General features: G+C 35.1%; 2 protein-coding genes across 2 annotated transcripts; both read left to right on the top strand.

Moving 5' to 3' along the window:
• The first annotated feature begins 138 nt into the window (after positions 1 to 138).
• Positions 139 to 2,666, top strand: LOC136811764 (phosphatidylglycerophosphatase and protein-tyrosine phosphatase 1-like). Its single transcript, XM_067068384.1, has one exon. It carries the CDS (start codon positions 1,915 to 1,917, stop codon positions 2,476 to 2,478), a length of 564 nt encoding a protein of 187 aa, XP_066924485.1. The 5' UTR covers positions 139 to 1,914; the 3' UTR covers positions 2,479 to 2,666.
• A 686-nt stretch (positions 2,667 to 3,352) lies between these two features.
• LOC136811763 (uncharacterized) lies at positions 3,353 to 5,968 on the top strand. The gene is made up of 2 exons (XM_067068382.1): positions 3,353 to 3,705; positions 4,940 to 5,968. The coding sequence occupies exons 1-2, from the start codon at positions 3,430 to 3,432 to the stop codon at positions 5,090 to 5,092; spliced, it is 429 nt and encodes a 142-aa protein (XP_066924483.1). The 5' UTR covers positions 3,353 to 3,429; the 3' UTR covers positions 5,093 to 5,968.
• The last annotated feature ends 11,567 nt before the right edge of the window (positions 5,969 to 17,535 follow it).

The following is a 17,535-nucleotide window of genomic DNA, read 5'->3' as shown; positions in this document are numbered from 1 at the left end:
TCAAAAAACGTTGTGTTTCAAGCAAAATCAGTCTTTTTCTTGCTTTATATTCACACTTTCTGAAAATACCTAGTTTAGTGAATCGCGAAATTTAATACACACGAAAATTTTCCAGAAGTCGGCAATCGCGAAATTTAATACACGCAAAACACGTTTTTGCGATTCGCGAAAATTTGTAACACGCGAAAATATATACCAATAATAATTCAAATAGGAATACGTTAAAAAAAAACTTTAATAATTTAGTCACTATTTAAAAGAACAAATTATATACCATGCTTTCCACAAAGATATAAAATCAAAACAATTATTTGCACACAAGGAATCTTTGAATTAGGCCTTTGCAGTGAATCGAAATGATAATGATAATGGTTTTCTTTTGAATTTCATGTGACCACCATTCCCTCTACCTCTGCTTTGCCATCTGACCGGTCAAAATGAGAAATTAGGAAGTCGTATGTGCGTGTAGCCCCTATGCACCTAGAATCTGTGCTTACAATAAGATAATAAAGATGAGGAAACAAGGACCTAATTATTTTGATCACATGACTTAAAGCGTAAAAAAGTTGTAAGATTTTAAATGATTGACTGTCTTAAGTTAGCACATGTTCCGTCTAATGTGTAAAATTGCTTCCTTTTTGGCTGCTTTATTGAAAGAATTGTGATTTTAACCAAAGTTATTCAAGTTATATTGTTTGATGGGTGAATTTGTTCAATAAGAATAATACCAGATAATACCAATAATTTCATTAAAGGCTTGTTTTGGCTATTTTGCAGATTGGGTGAAGGTATTAGAGGATGCATCATGCTTAACCATGATGATACGAGACAAATCTTGGATGGTATTGATTGAAAATGGTATCCAGATATGCAAAATGTCTATCCTGTATCCACATTACATTCTTTTCAGTCAGTTCGTTGATAAGTTCATTATTACTTAGGATGATAATGTAAAGACATTCGTTTGATTGTCCTCTCTGTTTGTACTGTTTGTACTGTTGCTTGATGATTTCCTAGTAGCAGTGAGGTTGAAATATGATTAGATTCTGATTAGAAAAGGTATTATGTTTTCTCTTTTTTTCCTTTCTGATTAGGCCTTCCATACAAGGGGTAATCCGAGAAGAATTTACAGGGAGTTTGTGGGAGTGTTTTTCCATTTTTCTAGGAGCTAGTTATTCTAAAATTTCTAGGGGACAAGAGAGACTGATTTTAATTTGTCCACTTTTTGTATTAATATTTTATGGTACAGCCCATCAAGATTTTCAAGATAATGTGATTGGAAATACATTCCTTTTTCAGGTGACTACTAAAGAAAAGAACTATAATTTTGTTTGTTTCCAACTAAATTACATTTTATCTATCAAAATGCTATGAAGATTATGTTTTGTAGATTTGAATTTCGAAGCGATTTTTAAAAGAAATTATCTTTCCAACAAGGTATTACTTTTAATGGTATATTCTTCCTTCAAGAACAAATGTTTCAAAATTATTGTTTTGGCTGCCATCTTCTTTTGGAACAGTCCGCAATGGAGCCAGATGACTAACTAAAGCTTTGGTAATGGGCTGTAGGAAAGAAAACAAAATGCTTTCTTTTAGCATATTTTGCTTCTTTAAGCTTTTCTAGAACTTTTTGGTCATGTAAAAATAATTAGAATTATGATGCATATGGAATTCGAAGTATTCAGGCAAAATTTGTAGCTCCATAACTTCAATTCCTGATCAGATTAAAGAACTGAAACTTTGGGATCTGATAAAAAAATTCTGCGAAATTCTACTGAGTAAATTTTTGGACTCAGGCTTTCACTTTCTTTCCTTCTTATTTCAACCTCTGTTTCATGATGTCTGAAATTTTAGTACTGACCCCCAGATCACAGTGAGCTTTTTGAATAAGAAAAGGATATTATATTGTAAGTAATGGCAACATCTTGGATAGCTGGTTTTGTATCACACCCAATTGGAGCACGCATTGTTTACTATCCTACCCTACTATATGGTATCATGCGACAAAGTGAAAACAGACACTGGTATGATAGGATAGATGACCGAGTCCTATTAGGTGCTTTACCGCTACACAAAGTTGCCAAAGAAATCATCGATAAAGAAAACGTTGGAGGAGTAATCACTCTGAATGAGAATTATGAGACAAGGTTTCTTTGTCCATCTCAAAAACAATGGTCTGTGATGAATGTTAGAAACCTTCGTCTACCAACAACAGATTTTAATAATGCACCAACTATGGATCAAATTAATCAAGGACTCGATTTCATAAATGAAATGGATAGTCAATCTAAAAGTGTATATGTTCATTGTAAAGCTGGTAGAAGTCGAAGCAGTGTTGTTGTGTTATGTTACGTTATGTCAAGATATGGACACGATGTCCAGGACGCTATTGATTTTGTCAAAACCAAACGACCCCATATTGTCTTAGGATCTGAACATATGAAAAGATTACATCAGTTTTATAATGTATATAAATAATGGAAGTTGAAAGTCGTAACTTTTAGTATGTATTAGAAGGTAAGTTTTAAATTGCATATCAATATAACTGAAATTTGAATTCAAATATTTGTTAAGTTTGTTCTTTTTGAAACTGCTTTTAATTTTATATTTTGCACCTGTCTGATTTGATTTCAATAAAAAAGATTCTATTTTCAAAGTTTCGTGTACGCTGTTTGCGTTAATATTTACTGTTGCTCATGGCGTTCTAAATTACAATTAATTTACAAGTAATTTAGAACGCCATGCTGTTGCTCCATTATAATATCGATAGAAAGTTTATGGTATAATTATCGGAGTATCTACAGATATATGTCATCTTTTTTATCTGTTTTCTTTTTCATGATATTTTTACTTCTCATCATTTTCGATTTCCTCCTTTATCTATTTTCTTGTTGCTGAGCTCATGATACCATAGTTTTTTGTAAGGCTTTGTAATTCTAATTTATAATAACTATTTGTGCTGATTTGTGAAAAAGTATTTACTATATTTGTTCTCATATAACATTATCTTCATAATGGGCTTTTCCAGAATAAAATCGTGCACCCCTGTTGAGGAGGTTCATTTCCGTTCCAAGGGGGTAAGGTTTAAAATGCAGTGGGATTCCATAAGGGTAGACGAAAATCCGTCAAAAATAAGCAGAATTCCAAGGGGGTAATGATTCAAAAATTGGTAATAATTCGGAATTCCAGAGGGGTACGATCCTGAAATTGCCTGAAATTCCAAGGGGGTAGGTCACAAAAGGTTGGACCTCCTCAACAGGGGGTGCATGTTTTTTTTTCTGGAAAAGCCCAATCTTCAAGGTGAATATTGTTGAGAATGTGTTCGGTCAGTTTTCCAGTTTTGGCTTAAATATTCATCATGATTTGATTTCGTTATAGTAAAAGTAAAGAAATTAATAAAAGAAATACACTAACAACAACAAATCTAAGATGATTTGGGGTAGTTTGATCATCCTGAGCCTCATCCATCTTTATCTTTGTGATTTCACCCTTGTTGGTATGATCAAATTCAAAGATGGAGATTTACCAGAAAGAGTCCCGGATAACTCATGGTTGACTGTTAAGGTTGAAGACACAAGCATTATGGATGTTGCCAGTGTTTCGTTGGGTAGTACCACGGTACCTGTTCAAAATTATACCAAATCAAACGATGGCATTAAGTTTCGAGTGGAGAATATCAAGTATGCTAAAGTCCCTGAGATCTCTGTAAGTATTGTTTTAATGCTTGTTGCTTTTTCTTGTCATTTTAGTGTTTTCGTATTTTTTAAGGGCCATTATGAGAACAAAATATTATTCATTCTTCTTGGAAAATCATTTTATTTTAACCTGGAAAAAGGGAATAGGTAGACCATGCTTTGTCATCCAAACCCTTGAGAAAAAATTACTTTTCGGAATACCCCCTTGAAATGTTCGTCTACCCCCTGTATGTGTATAAAATGACCCAATATATAAAAAGTCAGATTGAGCTTAGGCCGGGCGAAGAGGAAAGTCTGTCTGGGTCAATCTGTAATAAACTCTTGTTTGATCGTCCTCGACTCGGGCACAAAATAACACTGGCGGGCCATAAAAGAACAATCTTTTTGAGTATCTTCGAATAAAAATTGCCTTAAAAGTTGAAAATATTCCTCAAATCCTATAAAGACGACTGCTCTTCAACAAAAAGACCGAAAATTTGATATTTATTACGAATTCGAGGTTTAATAGATTTCCTATTTTTTGAGAATTCTTCGCCAGCATAAACTTTCGCGAATTTACCTGTTAAGAATTTTCAAAGACATTTAGTTTCGCGAAAATGGCCAAAGTTTCTGCTCGCCAAAGTTTGTAGACCTAAAGTACCCCCTGAAAATGTTCCACCCAGTATCGATATAAAATGAAATGGACCAATACCTTTTCTTAAGATTAACAGAAAATTACCATATTTCTTTACGAATCTTCAATTTTGATTTGTTAAATTTCATTTGTCAGAAAGATCTTAGAATTTTAACCCCTTTTAATAAAGCGAAATTTTGTTATTTTCACTGTATACAGAGCAATGACAAAAAGTTTAATATGAAGTTTCTCTTCAAAGGATCTATACCTTAGAACTGCTTAGAATCACAAGAATATTTCCTTAAAAAGTACAAAGAAATTTTCCCCAAAAAGTGAACAGATAAAAGTTTTCCTTAAAAGACCTTAAAACATTATTTCCTTCAGAGGATGTAAAAGTTGCTCTTTCAAAAGATTTTCAAAAGCACGTGGAAAGTTTCCTTTTAAAGAACAAGAGAAAATTCCTCAAAAATTTCGAAGAGTTTTCTCTCATAACGTCTAATCAAGAAACAAGAAACTTTTTCTCCAAAAGAATGGACAAAGCAGTTTTCCTTAACAAATACAAAAGTGTTTCCTTCAAAAATACGAAGAGTTTTCCTTTAAAAATACATACAAGTATATTTTCCCTCCTTAGGTATCCGCTGTCCTCAATATGGGTTGGAAGCCAAATGGTGATAAATGGCTTCAGAAAGGCGATTATTTATCCGACATCACTCACCGACTCGACGACATTGAAGATAAATCTACTGTCACAAAAGACGTCGAAGTCCGTAAATACGGCGACTGACTAGACAACAGTGTATTTGTTGCCCGGTGGAACGCCCAATATGACGACCAATCTGGCTCGGATAGTGTGATACTGACTACGCCTTTATTCTTGATGATATTTTGCATTTTTTTTATTTTCTCATTATTTTAAATTATTTAAATCGAGACTTTATTTAATGAGGGCAATTTTACTTTATTTATATTAAATTTTATTTAAGGGTTTTATAAAAACTCAGTAGTGATATAAAATGGGCTTTTCCAGAAAAAAATTAAATATGGGAGATGGGAGGATATAACATTTTTTGGACAAAGCAAATTTTGTAGATTTTTCACTACCCCCGGACACTATATCCTATAATATGCATCGAAGCAAAAGTGTCCAGGATTGGTATAAATGGTCCATTACTCCGATATGGTTTTGAAATAAAATTGTTTTTGATGTCTGGTACATTAAAATCTTTATTGTGACAGGAATGAAATTGTACCCTTTTGAATGCTTCGTTAAAGATGGGCAAAATGACTAAATACTTTAAGAGAAGAAATTTTGACGAATAGTTCATTGGGAATGTGCCAATTCACTGGGGGATTTAAGACAACAGAGCACAAGTACGTCGGTAACATGCGAAATAGTGCAACGCTCGTTAAAAGACAATGAAATTTGGTTAATGACCAAAAAGTTTCCGTTTTGATGGAAGTAAAAAAATCGCTAAAACTTCTTCTCGCCAAAATATCTTCCCTTAAGGCAACTAGAATTTAGTCTGCAAGCAATCAAGATCCCATACTTTCATTAACATTGTCATTATTTTTATTTGGTAAGATTTCCATTTTTTGTAAAAGTAATAAACCTTTGTAATAATGCTACCCTATAAGTATAATAAATAATCACACACCTGTATACACAGGCTTCTTTGAGAATTGGGTCATTCCATTAGATTTCCATACAGGGGGACCTTTTCTAGTCAAAAACAATTCTTGGAAATGTGTGGATACCCCCTGGAAAATAGGAACATTTGCAAAAAACGCTTGGAAAATTTCTTTTCATACCATAAAGAGACTGTGGACGAACTAAAATTAGTTTTTTACTCATTGGAAATTTTAAATTATCTTTTTACCCCCTGAAAAATGAAAGAAAAAAACAATCTTTTACATCTTCTGAAAATTCTGCCCGAATAACCCCCTGGAAATGTTCCTCCACCCCCTGTATGGGTATACCTAAAATGGAATGGCCCATTTTAATTTGAAAACAGATTGCATTTACTTTTTGTTGAACAACAGTCATCTTTGGCAAGCATACAGTATGTGGCCCCCAAAACGTCGATCATAATTTCTCTCAAATCTAGAGGAAAAGAGGTTTTACAAAAAATTTTGCTGCATAAAAAACTTTAACATCTCTACTTTATTTCCTGGATATTCTTTTTAAAAAATTTCAATTTCAACAATATTTTTTGATCGCTTACAGATAGGTACCTTTTTTCTAATGGCCCCCAAAACGGAGGTTTGCAATTTTAGCGATTTCTCGAGATATCTTTAAGATATGAATACACAATTTTGACCATAGTTTCGAAATGTGATTTAGAGGGTATTGGGTATAAAATTAGATTATTAAGCCCAGTGGTAATAGGGGGGAGAAACTATGACCATATTTTTGTTTTCCCTTAAATTTACGACCAGATGGATGTAAAATTTATGATTTTTATAAAATATTTCAAGATTTTCGATGATATAAAGTCCAAACTGAAAATTTAGAAATTTCACAAATACTCTGGAATTTCAGCACCACTGGGAAATTGATTTTAACTTGATGCCCATTCGATATTCAATGTTTAAAAATTGTACTTCAAAACCATCCCCACTGGAATTTTTAACCTTGGAAGAATACAATTTCTATCCCCATTGGGATTTCAATAAGAATTTTTATCCCCACTGAGGAAAAATAGTTCCACCGGGCCTGTGAGACAGGAGTATTTTTGGAAATCTTTGATTACTTTATCCCATATTTTCACGTAAAGCGCTACGAGAGACTGGGGCTGAGGTATCCAATAATAGGACTTACGAAGCTTGGTACTTCTTTTCATGAGCCAAGCCAATCAAAATGTTTCCACCATCATTACACTCCTTTTTTATAAGAACCAGTAAATTTTGGCTCAGGCTGGACTGATTGATATTTGAAATTTTCATGCTTAAATGTTCTTATGATGTGTTCTTAATACGCTTAGTTTCTTTACTTAAAAACTTAAAATGAGTTTAAAAGTGTTTGTTTAAGTGTAATTTCTGAAATCTTAAGCTTGGTGATCTTTCGGATTGTTTTTTATTTGTTCTTAGTTTTGTCCAATTTTCTTCCTCCTGGTCTTTGCAGTATAAAAAACGTGTAATTTTTTTCAAATAAATTTAATGAATCTAATTGGAATGAATATAAGTTGTTTTATTTTTACAGACTAATAACAAGAAATAATGAAAAAAAAAGAAATAAGAACGCTTTTATTTCCAGTTTACTTGCTGGATATATTCCAATGCAGTTTGCGCATTGCATGCGTGCATTGATGTACAATTGCCTGGAAAGAAAACCACAACGATGGCCGATATATTTTCATTCGTCTATGAAATAGAGAGTTCCCGGTGGTAGAAACCATAGTTCATTTGGGTATCATTACAGGTGAAGGTAGATTGTTTTTCAATTAACATGTCGCTGCATATTAAGATATCTGGAAAGGGTTTATCGGTTAAAGCTGTGCTACACAGGCAATATTAGCTTATACCAGAGATTTCTTGTATAACGCCATAAACTAGTTTTTCTTAAAAAAGCTTACGGTTGAAGTATTTTCTGCGGCCAAAAAGTTTTTTCGAGGGGAAGGTGCACTCGATTGCTAAACGACGGCATGGTCCCCTAAAAATGGCTCTCTAAATCGGACCCTTACAGTGAAGCCCTTGAATGGTGAAAAGGTACACTTACAGTGCATATTAATAAACATTTCTGGCCCTTTATATAGTATAGTTAGATTTCATATCTTTTTTTTTGCTAAAACCACTTGAAAATGAGCAAATGAGCCTGAGATGTCGACACAATATGCAAAACAAATCAAAATGGGTGCGAGTCAAAACTATAAAGATAAATCATGTTTTTACTGTCAGACTTGCAATTTAGCAGTCCCCAAACACAACCTTATGGTGTATCCATTTAAAAGAAGACCCCTGCAGCACATTCTATCAAAAGTACATCCCTACATTGCATTTTGAGGGTTTGGAGAAACCTATTGTCTCGAAGTATGAGTGCCTCCCGGGGGGAAGGCGGCTAGAATACTTTTGGTCAAAAGTGTAATGAAATATAATCGTACAAGACTTGAGGGATTTTTGAGGTTGCCATTTTCATATCGTGGGCTGTGTTATCTTTTTGAATGGAAAATGCGTTTTGAGTTTTTAGGCCCGAGTATTTTGACAATCCCGTTCTTTCTGTACTTCGGCAAATTTAGGGACTCCTGAAAAGCTTTTATTGACGTATGACATACAGTATTTCAAGTAGGGTCTAAATTTACTTTTCCATTCCGCCTAGATACTTTCCGCATAGTATATTCTCACCTTTCCTTCTTAAAGCCACAAGATTTTCCGCTCTAAAGTGATCAACATCTTTATTGCACGCAAATTTTTTGCCTTTTCTACAACAGTGTAGACACGCAATGTTTCATGGTCCAGAAGCCATCGGCTAAAATAAAATTGTCTAGAAAAGACAGGAGTTCTAATATGTTTTCATGCATTCTACAATTAAATTTCAAATGAAATGAATTGAATCAGCTCGAAAAGAGCCTTGCCAATTATCTGCTAAAACGGAAAATCTAGCTAACCTAGTTTCTGGTCAACAGGCTGAAGTTATTTTCCAGCGTAAGTAAGTTTTCCCTGGTAACAGAAAAAAATTATTCCAAAGTGAAGTAGAACAACGATGTAAAAATAATAGATAACCAACTACCTCTAGAAGGCACTTCTCCCAAGAGAACAACCATTGTTTTCCTATTGAAATGAGCACTCCTTTAAAAAGCTCTGTGTGCAGTGCGTGTTATGCTTTTAGCTAGATTTTGACACACTTTTTGACATCCACTGAATTGATAGAAAATTTGAATTGTTATTTACTGCAAATTTTGGAATTTTTTTCAAAAGATAAAGGTACCAATCTTTAGACAAATTGACTACGGATCGGCCTGATACCACTTAATCTTCATCTGGATAAATAAACGCTCATAAAATGCTGTTATCTGAAAAATATATTTGTGATTTGAAGTGCGATATCTCACGAATGAAAAGTGCATGAAGGTTGCCTGATACAAAATAAACAGATGAATGTTTATAGAACAATAATATCTAATTAAAAAATTCCTTCTGTGAGGCTGCCTATAGGAAAATACACTTTTTTTAACCCAAATTTTGGAAAAATATACATCACGTGATCGATTCTATCCAATAGAAGGTTGCAAATGAAGCAAGTTTTTATTTAATTGCACTTTTTACGATGCAAAATGTCATTAATATTTTTACAACCGTAACACGGATGTTTTTTGAGAATCAAGGCAAGTTGGTTATCTATTATTTTTACATTGTTGAGTAGAAGTTTGTACGATGGCGAAATAGAGAGTGATTTTTGCATATTATTGCATTATTATAAGGGTCTTTGTCATCTTAGTGCTCGCAATACTAGAAAAATAAGAGATTCATATCCGATTCATATAATGTCGCACGACGGTATACTAATTTCTTTGGGGAGCTTACCAGTTCGTTTCGAGAAGAGCAATCGACTTTCTACAAGGGTTCCAAAATCACGCACAACGAGAATCTCCCCCTCATAAATTTGGACCAAAATTTGGAAAGTTTTAGTCGCACTGTCGATCTTCCATTTTTGGCTCAAACGTGCTCTGACATAGCGGACTACACGCAAACCAAGTACTTTAACAACCGGAGAGGAGGTTTTCCGCAGATAAGTTTTTCGACTGACTTTTTATTCTCTCTGTTAGCTAAACATGGTTTGCAAGGTGAACTGTAAATTAGCAATGGCTATTGTTGATGGGAAAAGGTGCGATAGAGGGTAAAGAAAATAGTCCTTTTCCTATCAAAAAAATAAAATATGCCGCTCAACTTCCAATCCATTTTTGTTTTATTCACGTCAATCAGACATCGCAACAATGTTTTTTCCTTTGAAATTTCGTCTATTTTCTTTTTCCAAAATTTAAAAACCTCAAACCCTTTTGCTTTGGTTTGACAGTTTATGATGGGCGGATAGTGTTGTTTTCCGTTAGTCTATAATTTCCATATTCCATCGTATTAATTTGGTATGTGCTCTCAAATACCTAATAAACGGGGATCTAAAATAAAGAGGGCAGGGAGGTAGGGTTTAAAAAACCGAAGGGCTAAATAGGTAACTTTAAGTTTTCTCCAGCAAAAAAAAGTGAAGCAAAAATTTGACTTTTAAATTTCGTGCCGATGGATACGATCTAGCATTTTAATTGTTTTCGGAGCGCGAGATAAAGAAAAATAGACGGCAAACGCTATTTCGCATCTCTCAAACCAGTAAAATTGCTTGTTGTCACGTGATTTCTTTTTTTAAATCTATATATATATATAGGTGGCACGAACAAATAGTACAAAACTAAAGGTTCCTAGCCTCCCGTAAAAGGACCACCAGATCATACCGCCAGAAGGTAGGAACCCAAACTAAGCTACCTTATTGGTATATATTTTCGCGTGTTACAAATTTTCGCGGGTACTTAATTTCGCGAGTTTTTTGGTCAATTTTCGCGAAATCTTACTATACTAAATGAGTTTATGAAAAATGTCTGTAACGCTAGCCCAGTAACATATGTTAAGGTTTCTAAAATTTGAACGCCGCGGCTGGAAAACCTATCCACCTTCGATGCAAAAAGTCTCTCGCTAAGTTTGACAAGCGTAGAAAACTCGAATTAGAGAAGACTCTACACTGCTATTTGTAAACGAAAAAAGTTCTGACGTCAATTTCATGAAAAAGTACTGCGACGTCACAAAGTTTCAAATAAAAAGGTGTGACATTTTTGTTGCACGATTTCGAATTATTTTATATCAACACTCGCAACAAAATCCAACATTGTTGTTTGATGATTAAACTTCGTCTAACATTATTTAAAAAGGTTTCAATGTGTGTTGCATTGCATATGCGCCGGTCTTAAGCTGTCCTCATGTGAAGCCAACAAGCGGGAAAACCTTCAGTGCTCAACCACAAAGCGCGAGCCTCTCCTTCACAACTAAGGCTTTTTCTTTCCTAGAAGCAACCCTCTCACCACCTCAGACACCTTTGGGCGTCTGCAACGACGGGTACCCTCCATAATTTTGACAGGGTCACTATGGCATTTCATTGAACACAAACTTCTGTTATCTTAAAAAGACATATCATCGAGGCTTACAGACACAAAATTTTGACTAATGTAGAAAGTTTAGAAGTATAATTTTTATTATTGTATTCGGCATTTTAAGCCAAAACGATGTCAGGCATTAACCCACATTATAGTATTTTAAAGGCTTTTGATGTGCAAGCAAAACCGTTAACCGGCGTTTGCGACGACGGGAACCGTCTAGTTTAATACTGTTTAAATTTTTCAAAATTACAAAATCGCGAGATTAAATACACGCGAAAAAAATTTTCTTAGTATTTTGTTAGTATTCTTACATCAAAAACGTTGTGTTTCAATCAAAACCAGTCCTTTTCTTGCTTTATATTCCCACAACAATGTAAAAATAAACCAGCCGAGGCTGGAAGGTCAGCCAATAGAGCTTAGCTAGATAGCTTTAATAAGTGGGTTAACAGATGTAAGAGATGCACTGAAACAGAGTAGACTAAATATGTTGAATAATGTACAAAATGTGAAACATTTGATAACTTGATTTAAAATTATGTAAAATAAGCCTGAGAGCTCCTCCAACCCCCCCCCCACGAGAAGCTCAAAGTATACTTCTCTTTAGCATTGTCCATATAGTACGTACGCAAAGATTTTCCAAATATTTGACACCCCTCCCCCCTTGTACGCAGAGAACAATAGAAATGACTTTGTTCAAACAATAGATGTACGCTTTTGCTGAACCCCCTCTCCCCCCTTCACTGTGTACGTATATACTATATGGATATGGCCCCTCCAGTCTGGGTAAATAAATTTTGTAGTTTAGTAACCGTCAAGTTACACAACATGCACACAACCATCTTGAAGACTTTCAGGACTTTGCTGGTCGCAAATGATAATCGAAAGCAAAACTTAAAATTCATAACTATGCAGGGAAGCTCATTTTTCCCCCGTTTTGCTTTAAACTCGCTTTTGATTGGTCTATGAATTTGGGCGATTGATTTACCGCCTTGGCGGAATAAACACACAACCATAATAAATAAATTCAACAGGGTAGCGGTGTAGGAATTAATTTCAACTGGGCAGTCCTCTCTTCTGTGCCAAGCACTGGCAGTGTTTTTTAAACTTTAAAACAATGTTAAATGAAGACCAGATTGATCTGTTTGTTAGAGATTGGTGAGAGTGTGCATGTTGTGTAACTTGACGGCAGCCCGCTTTCGGCAAGTCTGATAAGAGATATCTATAAACTGTTATCGCCATTCATTCCATTCCATCATTCAGTCAAATGTGTGCCAAGGTTAAAAAAGGTTAGAAAAACACAATCTGCGTCAGGAACTGCGTGAAAAATAGTTTGATCAATTTCAACAAGAACTGTATATATTAATATTAATATAATTATAAATGATCAAATTCCAAAGACCATTTCTCATAATTTTGCAAGTCAAATAATAGGAGATGTGATGTCATCATTTGGTTCCCGTCATCTGATTTACGGTCAGCAGTAGAGCTGGAGAGTCGGAAAGCTTTTCCACTGCTTTGCTGGATTTCCACTGTCGACCTCTGCACGCTCTGTGTTTAAAAGTTTTCAAATCGAAGTAGAGAGCCGCATGCTAATGGAGAGTAAACCGAAAACACCAGTTTATCCACGGTTTCTCAATTTTAAAAATTCGAATCAGTCCACACGAATTCCCTTTCAACAAGACGTATAGCTGCTTCTTAACAGAAAAATATTTTTCAAACAATAGATGTACGCTTTTGCTGAACCCCCTCTCCCCCTTCACTGTGTACGTATATACTATATGGATGGCCCCTCCAGTCTGGGTAAATAAATTTTGTAGTTTAGTAACCGTCAAGTTACACAACATGCACACAACCATCTTGAAGACTTTCAGGACTTTGCTGGTCGCAAATGATAATCGAAAGCAAAACTTAAAATTCATAACTATGCAGGGAAGCTCATTTTTCCCCCGTTTTGCTTTAAACTCGCTTTTGATTGGTCTATGAATTTGGGCGATTGATTTACCGCCTTGGCGGAATAAACACACAACCATAATAAATAAATTCAACAGGGTAGCGGTGTAGGAATTAATTTCAACTGGGAGTCCTCTCTTCTGTGCCAAGCACTGGCAGTGTTTTTTAAACTTTAAAACAGTGTTAAATGAAGACCAGATTGATCTGTTTGTTAGAGATTGGTGAGAGTGTGCATGTTGTGTAACTTGACGGCAGCCCGCTTTCGGCAAGTCTGATAAGAGATATCTATAAACTGTTATCACCATTCATTCCATTCCATCATTCAGTCAAAATGTGTGCCAAGGTTAAAAAAGGTTAGAAAAACACAATCTGCGTCAGGAACTGCGTGAAAAATAGTTTGATCAATTTCAACAAGAACTGTATATATTAATATTAATATAATTATAAATGATCAAATTCCAAAGACCATTTCTCATAATTTTGCAAGTCAAATAATAGGAGATGTGATGTCATCATTTGGTTCCCGTCATCTGATTTACGGTCAGCAGGTAGAGCTGGAGAGTCGGAAAGCTTTTCCACTGCTTTGCTGGATTTCCACTGTCGACCTCTGCACGCTCTGTGTTTAAAAGTTTTCAAATCGAAGTAGAGAGCCGCATGCTAATGGAGAGTAAACCGAAAACACCAGTTTATCCACGGTTTCTCAATTTTAAAATTCGAATCAGTCCACACGAATTCCCTTTCAACAAGACGTATAGCTGCTTCTTAACAGAAAAATATTTTTCAAACAATAGATGTACGCTTTTGCTGAACCCCCTCTCCCCCCTTCACTGTGTACGTATATACTATATGGATGGCCCCTCCAGTCTGGGTAAATAAATTTTGTAGTTTAGTAACCGTCAAGTTACACAACATGCACACAACCATCTTGAAGACTTTCAGGACTTTGCTGGTCGCAAATGATAATCGAAAGCAAAACTTAAAATTCATAACTATGCAGGGAAGCTCATTTTTCCCCCGTTTTGCTTTAAACTCGCTTTTGATTGGTCTATGAATTTGGGCGATTGATTTACCGCCTTGGCGGAATAAACACACAATCATAATAAATAAATTCAACAGGGTAGCGGTGTAGGAATTAATTTCAACTGGGAGTCCTCTCTTCTGTGCCAAGCACTGGCAGTGTTTTTTAAACTTTAAAACAATGTTAAATGAAGACCAGATTGATCTGTTTGTTAGAGATTGGTGAGAGTGTGCATGTTGTGTAACTTGACGGCAGCCCGCTTTCGGCAAGTCTGATAAGAGATATCTATAAACTGTTATCGCCATTCATTCCATTCCATCATTCAGTCAAAATGTGTGCCAAGGTTAAAAAAGGTTAGAAAAACACAATCTGCGTCAGGAACTGCGTGAAAAATAGTTTGATCAATTTCAACAAGAACTGTATATATTATTAAATATAATTATAAATGATCAAATTCCAAAGACCATTTCTCATAATTTTGCAAGTCAAATAATAGGAGATGTGATGTCATCATTTGGTTCCCGTCATCTGATTTACGGTCAGCAGGTAGAGCTGGAGAGTCGGAAAGCTTTTCCACTGCTTTGCTGGATTTCCACTGTCGACCTCTGCACGCTCTGTGTTTAAAAGTTTTCAAATCGAAGTAGAGAGCCGCATGCTAATGGAGAGTAAACCGAAAACACCAGTTTATCCACGGTTTCTCAATTTAAAAATCGAATCAGTCCACACGAATTCCCTTTCAACAAGACGTATAGCTGCTTCTTAACAGAAAAATATTTTTCAAACAATAGATGTACGCTTTTGCTGAACCCCCTCTCCCCCCTTCACTGTGTACGTATATACTATATGGATGGCCCCTCCAGTCTGGGTAAATAAATTTTGTAGTTTAGTAACCGTCAAGTTACACAACATGCACACAACCATCTTGAAGACTTTCAGGACTTTGCTGGTCGCAAATGATAATCGAAAGCAAAACTTAAAATTCATAACTATGCAGGGAAGCTCATTTTTCCCCCGTTTTGCTTTAAACTCGCTTTTGATTGGTCTATGAATTTGGGCGATTGATTTACCGCCTTGGCGGAATAAACACACAATCATAATAAATAAATTCAACAGGGTAGCGGTGTAGGAATTAATTTCAACTGGGAGTCCTCTCTTCTGTGCCAAGCACTGGCAGTGTTTTTTAAAACTTTAAAAACAATGTTAAATGAAGACCAGATTGATCTGTTTGTTAGAGATTGGTGAGAGTGTGCATGTTGTGCAACTTGACGGCAGCCCGCTTTCGGCAAGTCTGATAAGAGATATCTATAAACTGTTATCGCCATTCATTCCATTCCATCATTCAGTCAAAATGTGTGCCAAGGTTAAAAAAGGTTAGAAAAACACAATCTGCGTCAGGAACTGCGTGAAAAATAGTTTGATCAATTTCAACAAGAACTGTATATATTAATATTAATATAATTATAAATGATCAAATCCCAAGACCATTTCTCATAATTTTGCAAGTCAAATAATAGGAGATGTGATGTCATCATTTGGTTCCCGTCATCTGATTTAACGGTCAGCAGGTAGAGCTGGAGAGTCGGAAAGCTTTTCCACTGCTTTGCTGGATTTCCACTGTCGACCTCTGCACGCTCTGTGTTTAAAAGTTTTCAAATCGAAGTAGAGAGCCGCATGCTAATGGAGAGTAAACCGAAAACACCAGTTTATCCACGGTTTCTCAATTTTAAAATTCGAATCAGTCCACACGAATTCCCTTTCAACAAGACGTATAGCTGCTTCTTAACAGAAAAATATTTTCGACTGACCGGCCGAACGACTCCCACTTTTTAAAGTAGAAATGACGGGAACAAAACATTTTTTTGCGATTGGACTTTATCACAAACACGTCCAAGTCCAAAAAAGCACGATTGCATCCAGTCTTTATATCAAATTTATACAGTAGCTGTACTTTTGTAAACTTTATCAAATCCCAATAACATTATAACACCATCAATCCCCTAGAGGCAAACAAGAAAAATATGTTTTTATTGCAAAAACTATTAAAAAGCAGCAATAAAAAGTATATATCAGAAAATTCAACATAAACAAAAACTTGAGCAAACGGCTTTAAACCTTCAAAGGATGTAGAAAAAGAATCCCCTTGATGAAAATCATGTGTTTGATTTGCCGAGTTAAAAAAATAAATGATCACATCTGACTATCGCTTGAGCCGCCATCTTGAAACTACATTATGATCTGTAAAAACAACGCACGCTAAAAGTACCAAAAAAGTTAACCCGATCGGAAGAAAGTTTAGAAATAAAAGTGAGATCGGAAAATCGGATTTTTTTTTTGTCGTCTTATGATGGAAGAACCGAATTTTACCTATTTGAATGCTCAGCTTAGGCTGACCAATAATAGATAACCAACTTGCCTTGATTCTCAAAAAACATCCGTGTTACGGTTGTAAAAATATTAATGACATTTTGCATCGTAAAAAGTGCAATTAAATAAAAACTTGCTTCATTTGCAACCTTCTATTGGATAGAATCGATCACGTGATGTATATTTTTCCAAAATTTGGGTTAAAAAAAGTGTATTTTCCTATAGGCAGCCTCACAGAAGGAATTTTTTAATTAGATATTATTGTTCTATAAACATTCATCTGTTTATTTTGTATCAGGCAACCTTCATGCACTTTTCATTCGTGAGATATCGCACTTCAAATCACAAATATATTTTTCAGATAACAGCATTTTATGAGCGTTTATTTATTCAGATGAAGATTAAGTGGTATCAGGCCGATCCGTAGTCAATTTGTCTAAAGATTGGTACCTTTATCTTTTGAAAAAAATTCCAAAATTTGCAGTAAATAACAATTCAAATTTTCTATCAATTCAGTGGATGTCAAAAAGTGTGTCAAAATCTAGCTAAAAGCATAACACGCACTGCACACAGAGCTTTTTAAAGGAGTGCTCATTTCAATAGGAAAACAATGGTTGTTCTCTTGGGAGAAGTGCCTTCTAGAGGTAGTTGGTTATCTATTATTTTTACATCGTTGATTCCCACTTTCACCTAGTTTGGTGAATCGCGAAATTTAATACACGCAAAAATTTTCCAGAAGTCGGCAATCGCACGCGAAACTCGTTT

The sequence above is a fragment of the Clytia hemisphaerica genome, unplaced genomic scaffold (genome assembly GCF_902728285.1).
Source record: "Clytia hemisphaerica strain Z4C2 unplaced genomic scaffold, Clytia hemisphaerica genome assembly, whole genome shotgun sequence".
NCBI classification, from domain to species: Eukaryota; Metazoa; Cnidaria; class Hydrozoa; order Leptothecata; family Clytiidae; genus Clytia; species Clytia hemisphaerica.
Note: the sequence above shows the minus strand (reverse complement) of the source record. Positions and strands in the feature narration are given on the sequence as shown.

Bases quoted from the DNA above. Each gene is read 5' to 3' on its own strand.
- LOC136811764 (XM_067068384.1), top strand. From the start codon at position 1,915: ATGGCAACATCTTGGATAGCTGGTTTTGTATCACACCCAATTGGAGCA.
- LOC136811763 (XM_067068382.1), top strand. From the start codon at position 3,430: ATGATTTGGGGTAGTTTGATCATCCTGAGCCTCATCCATCTTTATCTT. The intron at 3,706-4,939 runs GTAAGTATTGTT...TTCCCTCCTTAG, and splicing joins CTAAAGTCCCTGAGATCTCT to GTATCCGCTGTCCTCAATAT.